Raw genomic sequence first — 9,768 nt, forward strand, 5'->3', positions numbered from 1 at the left:
TAATTACCATGTCTGAAAGGTTATTCCAAGACACTTCATTATGCTCCTTTTGGAAAACAAATGACTCATTGAAACAAAGGCAAAGTAGTATCCTTGAAATGACACCGCTTTGGTACCAAAGGATCCGCCATGTCTGTCAAGTGTAATTGCACTACTTTGCAATTCATGAAACTTGGAATTAGTTCAGACAGGAAACGGTTATGTGCACATACCCATTGCAAAGAATGAGACTCATCCCTCCAATCAAATGTACCACTTTCTTTTTGCATAAAATATGACAAAGAAAAAGCTGAGAAAACTCAAAATTCCAAGGCAACAAAATATTTAGTTAGATTTCAGTTCAAAACTTGAGATTGGTTTTCTTTTTTAATTTAATTTTTGTATCTTTCATATCTAGTTTGATTCCTCATTAGCAAATGTTTCTAATAAATACTGATATTTGCTGTTCCGTGAGCATTTATCCCAATCATCAGGGTTTGCATTGTTTTCATTTTGATCAGAAGACAATGTGGCACCAAACCAAATTCCTATCTATGTAAAAATGGCAATAAAGTATTGAATCTTGACACCTCTGAGGTGCTGTTTAAAAGGATAAATAACTGCTTTCGTCTTGTAACTTTCCTTGTATTAGAACAAAGAAGGATCTCTGGTGAATTAGGACCTTGACGCATTGCATCCTGGGAAGTTTCTGCAGGGAATATACGGTGGAAAGCCAATGTCCACAAAACACAAGGGCTAAATCCATTTTTCAGTGTTTCTTTCCAGAGCTACCGTCTTGATAATAAATAATACTGTTGAAATCATTTCTGCTGCTAATATGCTTGAAAGTGCACATAATCACAAACGGACCAAATTGCCATGACCTGAAACAACAGTTTCTGTGTGTACTAGGTTTTATGTCAACATGTGTGAGGATTAGAAGAGCAGCAAGCCAGACAGAAGTTCCTTCAGTGTCTCGGTTACCAGAGTTTGCAGATCCCGCGACGTAAAAATGACGTCAGAGAAGCATCAGCATCAGCACTCGCTCAAGGTCTCCAATCCACAAATTGACAGTTAAGAGCATCATTGTATACCATCAAGCACCTTAATGACACTTATCCTTCAAGAAGAGATGTAGAAATATACTAATGTATAAAGGGCAGCTATACGTGTCTGGAGGTCCTCTTACTGAGCGCTCAGGACGCCAAACTCTCCTTGGCCCAGTTACAAGCTGTTCTCAAACCAGCCAGATAATTGTAAAATAGCATTGACGCTAGGTTTCCTCGGGTTCAGCGTTGGTTTCAAGCTGTAGAGTATATGTGCGTGACCGTTCATCCACCCACTTATACGCGCAGTGTGTCGTTTATTAAAGTTCAGAGTCCGTTAGATAGTCCGGTGCAGCTTTCTTCCCCTGAACAAACCTCCACATCCTCACTTTATGACCCCAAACAAACTCCATTTGGTATCGCGGCGGCTGTAGCTCTCCTTTGAGCAGGTGTAATCAGATCAAGTGGAGCCACATAAAGCCTGAAATGCCAGTGAGGGATGGGGAACCCGCGTGGCTGCTAAATGAAATCAATGAGATAATCGATAAGTGGGGGCTGGGAGAAGAGGATTACCAAGACCTGGAGGAAACACTCGGTAGGCCAGTCACTCATCTTGATTAAAGGCCTCGCTTGGTGGTTTGACGTGGGCTGTGGGTTGACACCCGATCCAGGCCAATTTTTTGTTGAGATCCTTTTAATTACTCTGGATGATTGCTCTATAGTCTGTCTGGCAGACATGGGAATATGAGTAAGGTTTGAAATATTATATTTTGATTGATTTATCTGCCAACGTTTTAACTCCTATAGCTGCTTCAAAAGTACGCTACTTTGACTCGACTTATTTCATGTATTGCGCCTTTTTTGCAAGCCAGGCTGTGCTCGAAACCGCCATCCTGCTGCAGCCCTTGTTTAGTTGTCATGAAGCCAAATATCAACAATAAGACAGATTAGCCACTCTAAGTATGACTTGCAGTGATTGAATTCAAAAGGTACAACAGGAAAAACTCCAGCCAGCACAAACACATTTTGACCCCTTAAAGATTTCCCTTTGTGGATGTAATTACACTGCAGACGTGTTTTAAGATATGCATATTAAAAGTTATATTAACAAGCCCAATGATTACACAAGCTAATGCCTGCTGTGTTTCCTGTCATGTAAAACACTCCAGCGCATTCAAGCTTCTACCAAACTCAGTCAGTGGCGCTGATTCCAAGCCCAGCATTAAAGAATGGAGGGTGTTCCATACAGTAACTGTTGTGGCTCACAAGGAACATAACCACTAATAAAACCCAACCACTGAGACTTATAGGCCAAGTGCTTTGCATAGGATGGGCTAATAATAACATCTAGGAGTAACACCAAGAAATCCTTGGAGATGAGGCCTGATGATCACTACTACACACACACCCATGGGCTGGAACCAGCTGCAAGGGTTGCAGTGGCTGCAGAGTTTGGAAGTGCAGGACTACTGGCAACTCTTCAGTGCAACTCATGGGACTTTCATCAAAGCTAACATCAAAGGCTAATGCCCATGCTGAAAAGCTTTTAGGGATTTTTACAAAACCTAAACATGAGCAGACACACTGAATCTGACCCAAGGGAGTCTAATAAAAGCTAGCCACTGACGCTTTAGCGCTAATTAAAGGGAAAGACTGATGTTTTGGATTGATTTTAATATGACGAATATGCTGAATGACAGATTGCGTCATTTCCAATGCTACTGAGCTCGACTTAGGATATTGTGGCCCAACCTTGCTCCCATAAAAGTACGTTCCCATATCGCTATTTTGCAGTCTAAATTGCATTTAGAGGGAAAAGTATTTTCTCCCAGACTACGGCCGCTGTTTTCAACGGTTTGAAACACACGGTCAACATTGTAAATTGTAACAAAATGAAACAAAAACGCTAATGATTGCAAAACTGAAACAAAAGTAGTACTTGGTCATGTTTAGGCAACACAAGTACTTCAACAGCAGTCTCCTGGGTGATACTTCAAAAGCAATGTACTTCACAGTGCAGTATTGGTGTTACGGGAAGGTCATTTTTCTCAAAGTTACAACATAAAAAATCTAATTCAATCCAAAAAAGAATGTAGATGTGCCTGAGGTAGCACAAAAACAAGACATGAGGTTAGTAGTGGGTGTTCGAGTTGTAATGGCAATCCCAACTGATGACTAACCAGCCAAACCAGCCACAGGAAGACTTTTTTTTTGTTTTTGCAGAGAGATAACCCTGAAGCAAAAAAAGCCCAGCTTTTAACACTACTTCCCATACCCTCTGGATTAAACCAAAGCAGGACCATTGAGACTTACACCAAAGCTGAGTGTACGAGGTGTGCAGATGATGTTATCCCTGCTGGAAGTGTTGCATCAACTGCCAGCTCCTCGGGGGCACTATCGCACAAACTACGGCAGGCCTGCTGGGCCACAGCAGTGCTGGAATGCTGTGTGCCCAGCGTGCAAAAGAGGCTACTGCTCTCCGCTGTGATTCCAACAGCTATTATCCATCGCATTAATGAATGGGTCCTACTGTTAGACACAGAGTCACGCGGAACTACAGCACAGGAGCGCCTGACAGAAACCAATCTCTAATGGATTCTAACACAGGAAATGGAATGCTTTGAAGATCTATTATCTGATATAATGGAAAGTATACCACTCTGCTGCACAACTTATGGCATTTTTTTTTTTCATTCAATGTAAAATATGTGAAAACAGCAGTAAACCCAGAGCAGTATGACAATGCATTAATGTCCTGCTCATTCAAACGTTCATAAGATTTGTACCTTTTATACACCGATTGAAATTATTATGAAATATTTTGGATCTCAGACGCCCGCCATCTTGGATTTGGGGTTTGCATCCCCCAAAAAGGAAATAGTAAATCCACATTCATGTTGTAGTGTCGGGCCTTTTATGATAATACAGCCAGCACTTCAGTCTAAATGTGTCATTTTCTCTCCAGGGTACCAAAAAAAACTAGCAGGATATGAAAATGTGATAATCTAATACAATATTAAAAACCCGCCACTATAGTGCACAGTAACGAGATTACATAAATTTGACCTTATTTTGAAATGTTTTCCACATTGAAGAAGACATACGGCGGTGTACTTGAACTAATTATAAGTATAAACCCGTCAGTATGCAAAGCGATATGAACAGATGATAAATCAAACCTGTCACATGTCTCATTACGCCAACTCCGTCAAATCCAATGAAAATTCCTAAAGGCAAACATTGTTGTTTTACTCAACCTCAACCACACTTTATTTAACAAAATAGAAGCAGGTCAAATATTGCAAAGCATATAAATGTAACTTTGAAACACAGCGTTTGAAAATTATGACAAATCATCAGTGGGCTGTGGCACAGTAATACTCCACAGAAGAGACACATAGTTTACCCCAAACCCCCGCCACCACCACCACCCGTTGTGATTGGACAGGGAAGCAGGGGAACGGGGGTTGAGGGGGGAAGCAAGGTGACTGGACCGAAATGCAGGGAGATGATGATGATGATGATGATGATGATGATGAGTGTTTGTTAAAGATCTGCTGAGATGTTAGTCCCCAAGGTCAAGCTGCGCATGGTTACATGGTGGTAACAGGAAGAGGGAGGGGTGACAGCGGGGGGAGGTAAGGGGGAATACACATACATGCAAATTGTCACGCAACTGCTCTCTCTTTCTCTCTTTCTCTTTCTCTTTCTCTTTCTCTCTTTCTCTCTTTCTCTTTCTCTCTCTCTCTTCATTTGTCCTCACACAAACGCACACGTGCGGGGCAGGCAGACAAAGAAAGCAGGGGAAATGATTCAGCACCATGGACAGCGCTAGTCTGTATACTGGGGGAGATACTGCAGGCCTACTAGCTGGGGGAGGAGAGGGGGAGGAGAGGGGGGAGTTAGGGGGTGGAAGCCTGTCTCGCATTAACTCTGTACACTCTCATCGTGGTCATGGCATTTTGGGATTGTTGCCAAATTCTGCTGAAATCTTGTCTAAATTAGGCATCTTAGAGAAAATCAATTGGCAAAGTGAAAAGATGTCACCAGCACTGGAATAGTACATTATAATTACAAATAAATGAGAGAAGAACATGTGCATTCCTTGCATCTGTTTTAGAAACTGCAGAGAAGTTAAAGAATTGAGAATTTGTTGAATACTTGAACCCCAATGGTTTAATTATTGTTAGTTGGTTTTTGTGTTGTTCTCTTCCAAATCCAGGCTCAGTTTAAGCAGTATAGGCTAAGCAGCAGACCTGACAGCTGAGCTCTGCAAAACAGGTATTCAGTCATGGCATTGTTTTCATGAGCCCACAAAAACCATGCGACCGCGGAGAAGACTATCTCAAGTTCAAAATGCTGAATTGAAAAAGGCATCTTGCATTATTAAATTCCTTCTGCGTTTGTGTGTGTGTGTGTGTGTGTGTGTGTGTGTGTGTGTGTGTGTGTGTGTGTGTGTGTGTGCGCGCCTTTTTTGTCTTTTTTTTTAATCCCCTCAGTGAAGAAGACCCACTCCTGTGTCTCGATGAACCGGGCCACATGCTGAGTTCTCTCCATAGCGTGGCCCCAGTTTGTTAGAAAGCAGGGACCTCTCCCCCCTTGTCCCAAAACAGCCGGTTTCAAGCACATTTTGTAGTAAATACAGTGAGTTTCAGTTCTCTTATTTGGACAAGATTAGATGGCTTTACAAAAGCTCACAATAGGATGAAGGTGAATCATAGCCATAAGCTTTTCATGTGGAGGAATACTTCTTTTTCTGACATTAAAAAAAGCATTCTATTCTATATCAGTCTACCTGCGCTGTTTACATAGATCGAATTATACCTACATAGCTCAATTGAAAACACTTCTTTGCTCAGTTGTTGAAAAAATATGATGGTAGAAACCCCCCATTTAAATGACTTCTTTTTTTTTTGTCTTCCTCTCACCCAAAGCAGGCTATATTCATTGACACAAAAAACCACAGAACTGTTATTTTAGCTACATTAACTTTGCAGCATAAGCATCTGAGTGACGTTAATTGGTCATGCTCATCTGCATGTCTGAATATCTGAAAGTCAACAATTGGCACACCATAAAATAACACAGTTTACATTCATAAAGGAGATGATGACTGCGCAGACATGGATTTAATCTGCACCATCTAGTACGGTATAAATAACCCCAATATTTATCGACAATCAAATGATAACAAACAGAAAAGAACATGCACTGACAGCTTCACTTCCATCACTCCTTTCCGATAGTCATCATTATCCCTTATTGATTTTTTTTTCTTCTCTTTTCTCCAAACAAGTTTAAAACAACAAATACAAATCCTAACTGCAGGTTCACAAAAAATAGAGAAATGGCACTTTGTAATAGTCATATATAATTCTTAATATCTATATATTGTCGTCATATTGATATAACATGAAAGGGTCGAGTTTGCTTCTTTGTTGGTTATGGTGGTTATGGTTCCTCGCCGTCGTGTGTGTGTTGAAACCATGCGAAATATCATCATGCAGATTATGATACATCGGTCCGAGTATTTACATTTACATTCATGCGTTCGTGCACCATTCCCTGGGTCCTCGGTCTCTCCATCTCTCTTTCTATCTCTCGCTCTCACACACACACACACACACGCCCTCTCCCTCGCTCCTTTTTTCTCCCTCTTTTCTGTCTAGTACAGATCCGTAGTCCGATTGCGGCAAATAGCAGAACTGGGAGGAGGGAGGGAGGGGTTTTAAGCCAGGGGGGCTTGGCATATACATATATTACAGAGTGGGGCCTGTGCAGCAGCAGACCGACTTACTTGGTTCAACTGGAGAAAACAAGACATAAACAAGTCTGTGTTCGCCTCAGACGAACAAAAGCGGTTTGATTTCTGGCCGTTTTCAGTCACTTATGTGCGTCAGTCTGTCTGTGTGACTGTTTGTAATCCAGTCTGGTGCGGGCTTATTGTACTAGACCACAGGCCGAGTCCCATTACGCGTCGTTTGTTGTGGAGAGGTGCGTGCTGCAGTCGAAGCCCCGGTGTGCGCCCCCGTCTGCGTGATAAGGCCCGCTGTGCCAATAAGACGAGTCGCACACTGTCTGTAAGGAATTGATCTCCGAGGCGGACGAGTTCCCCTCCCTCCGCTTTGATCGCTTTCGATTCCGCAAGATAAACACAAGCATCCCCACGACGGTGAACGCGGACGTGACAAACACCAGCAGCAACCCGGGGACGAGCACTGAAATGGAGACCCTGTTCGGCTCCAAGTAAGAGTTCGAGCGCGTCCCCGAGTCCAGGGTGAAAGTGCTGTTTTTGGCCGGCGGGGTGGGCGAGACTTTGTCGTAGAGTTTGGGGCACATGAGGTCGTTCCGGACGTAGCGGAAATCTCGCTTCCAAAACTCTTCGGGCGACTCGCACTTGAGATCGCTCACGATCACATCGGCCCCGAGCTTCTCCGTCCACTGCTTGAAGGGCACGATGTTGCACGAGCAATCCCACGGGTTCCCGTGCAAATCGATCTGTATGATTGAATTGAGCTGGTCTAACACTCCAACCACGGGGAGGTAGGGGAAATAATTATTATGCAGACTAATTTTGGATAGAGAAATCCCAAGGAAAGCATCCACGGGTAAAGATTTCAGCAAGTTGTTGTTGAGGAACAGAACCCTCAGGTTCGGCATGGGGCTGAATGCACCCGCCACTATCAGCTGGATGTCGTTGTATTCCAAACTGAGGTATTCCAGATTCACAAGGCCCACAAACATCTCTGCTACCAGCGTATCCAGATAGTTCTTATCCATATACAGCCACCTCAGCTCGCTCTGGTTTTGGAAAGTGCTGTTGTCAATCATCTTGATGTTGTTCCCGCCCAGATCCAGCAGGTTGAGGCTGGAGTAGCCGAGCAGCTGGTTCTTTTTCACTGCGTGTATGTTGTTATCTCTCATGTTCAATTCGTGCGCGGCCAAGGGTTTAGGTTTGAGGTTGGATAAGCTCTCGATCTTTTTGCCCTCGCAATTGACCCCCAGCCCCTGTCTGGAGCCGACCAGCTTGCAGTTGCACGGCTGGGGGCACGTCACGTTGTGCAGCTGCTCTCTGTCCCCGTTCATACCTGTCAGCACCGGAGTGGGCCTGGTCTTCAGCTGCCAGTTCTCACGAGACTTGGAGCGGCTCTTGGGTCCGTGGCCGCCAGGCGTCGGGGGCCCGCTGGTGTCTCTGCTGGGCTTGTAAGGCGTGGGACGCGGGTCACGGGCCGCGGTCTCGGAGGCCTCCTCCTGGGTGGGAGGGGCGACCAGGCTGGTGTCCACGCCGCCGCTCTGTGAAGGGCACATATCCGCCTCCGTCGTCTCGTTCAAGTCGCTCCCTTGCAGCCTGGTGGGAGCCTCGCATATCACCCTCCCAATGAGCGCGTTATGCGGTATGTTCTCCAGCCATTCCTTCAGAGAAACCAGGTCGCAGTTACAGTCCCACGGGTTGTCCTCCAACAAAACCTCCGCAATGCCCGGTATTTGTTCAAGGATCCCCTCATAAGGCAACGTTTTGATTCGGTTCCCCCGCAGGTCGAGATGCGTAATGGGCACATGTTGAAACACGTTTATATGTAGCGCACTGATGAGGTTGTCGTTAAGTATTAACACTTCAAGTTTATTCAAGTCCCTGAAAACGGCGGGGTCAATATCCCTCAATAGATTAAAATCAGCTTGGAGATATTCCAAGTCGTCTAACCCCAGAAATGTACTCTTCCTGAACGATCGTATCTTATTGTTATTGATGTGCAGCCGCTTCACCAGCTGCAGTCCCAGGAAGGCGCCGGGGACAATGTCGTGCAAGCCATTGTTTTCCAAATGCAGGCTTACGGCATTGTAAAAGTTGGCGAACTCATTGGGGAATAGCCTGGAAAGAGAATTCCCGTGCAACAGCAAGTGGTAGAACTGCGAGCTCGGGCCAGTCAAATGCTGCAGAGTGGTGAAGCTCCTTTTTTCGCAGTCTATGTGCAGATCTCCCTCTACATCGTTGCACGAGCATATCTTCTCCTTACAAACGTCCCTTGTAACATTTCCACTAGCAACACAAAGAGCCGCATTCAGCAGAACAATCCAAAGCAGCATTTTTCAACGTGGACAATTCATTCCCGGTTCCAAGACATACGAGCTGCGAATTCAGTCTACATCAATAAGAAGAGAGAAAAAAAATGGGGGAGATATAGACATTTGGGGGAAGATAAGGCAGTCTTTTATAACAGATCCATGCTGCGTCTAACCTGCACTTGTGTCCAGACTTCCAGTTTGAAAATGACCACATAAACGTCTCTTTCACATCGACTGAATCCTCGGAGCCTCCGCGTGTTTATGTTGAAAATCAAAAACGGCGAGCGACAGTAGAGTCCAGCACATTTTTTTTTAGCAGCTTTCAGTTCGTTTTAAGACTGACCTTGGCTAGAAAACGATGAATAAATCCGTGCCTTTTCCTCCTCCGGTCGTGCTGCGTGTTGCGGCGTCGGGAGCTGTTCACTCTCCCCTGGTGCTGAATTCACACCCTGCGCTGGAGCTGTAGAGGCGATCCCACCGCTGCAAAACACCCGCATCCCCCCTCACATCCTTCGGCGTCTTGCCTCGCTCGTTTCTCCCCCCCCCCCCCCCCCCCCCCCTCCTTTTTTTTGTGGCGATCTGGGAATCACAAAAGAAGGAACGCGGAGACAGTGTTCATCCTAGTGCGGTGCTCTAAGAATAATCTGACCCTCTACTGATCTGCATTGGCAAAAAAATC

General features: G+C 44.7%; 1 protein-coding gene across 1 annotated transcript; it reads right to left on the minus strand.

Moving 5' to 3' along the window:
- Nucleotides 1-6,995: 6,995 nt before the first annotated feature.
- Nucleotides 6,996-9,110, minus strand: slitrk1 (SLIT and NTRK like family member 1; the record flags this gene model as incomplete). The annotated part of the gene is made up of 1 exon (XM_079185933.1): nt 6,996-9,110. The coding sequence occupies one exon, from the start codon at nt 9,108-9,110 to the stop codon at nt 6,996-6,998; it is 2,115 nt and encodes a 704-aa protein (XP_079042059.1).
- Between the last annotated feature and the right edge of the window lie 658 nt (nt 9,111-9,768).

Source organism: Pholis gunnellus, assembly GCF_910591455.1.
Source record: "Pholis gunnellus genome assembly, chromosome: 24".
Taxonomy (NCBI): Eukaryota; Metazoa; Chordata; class Actinopteri; order Perciformes; family Pholidae; genus Pholis; species Pholis gunnellus.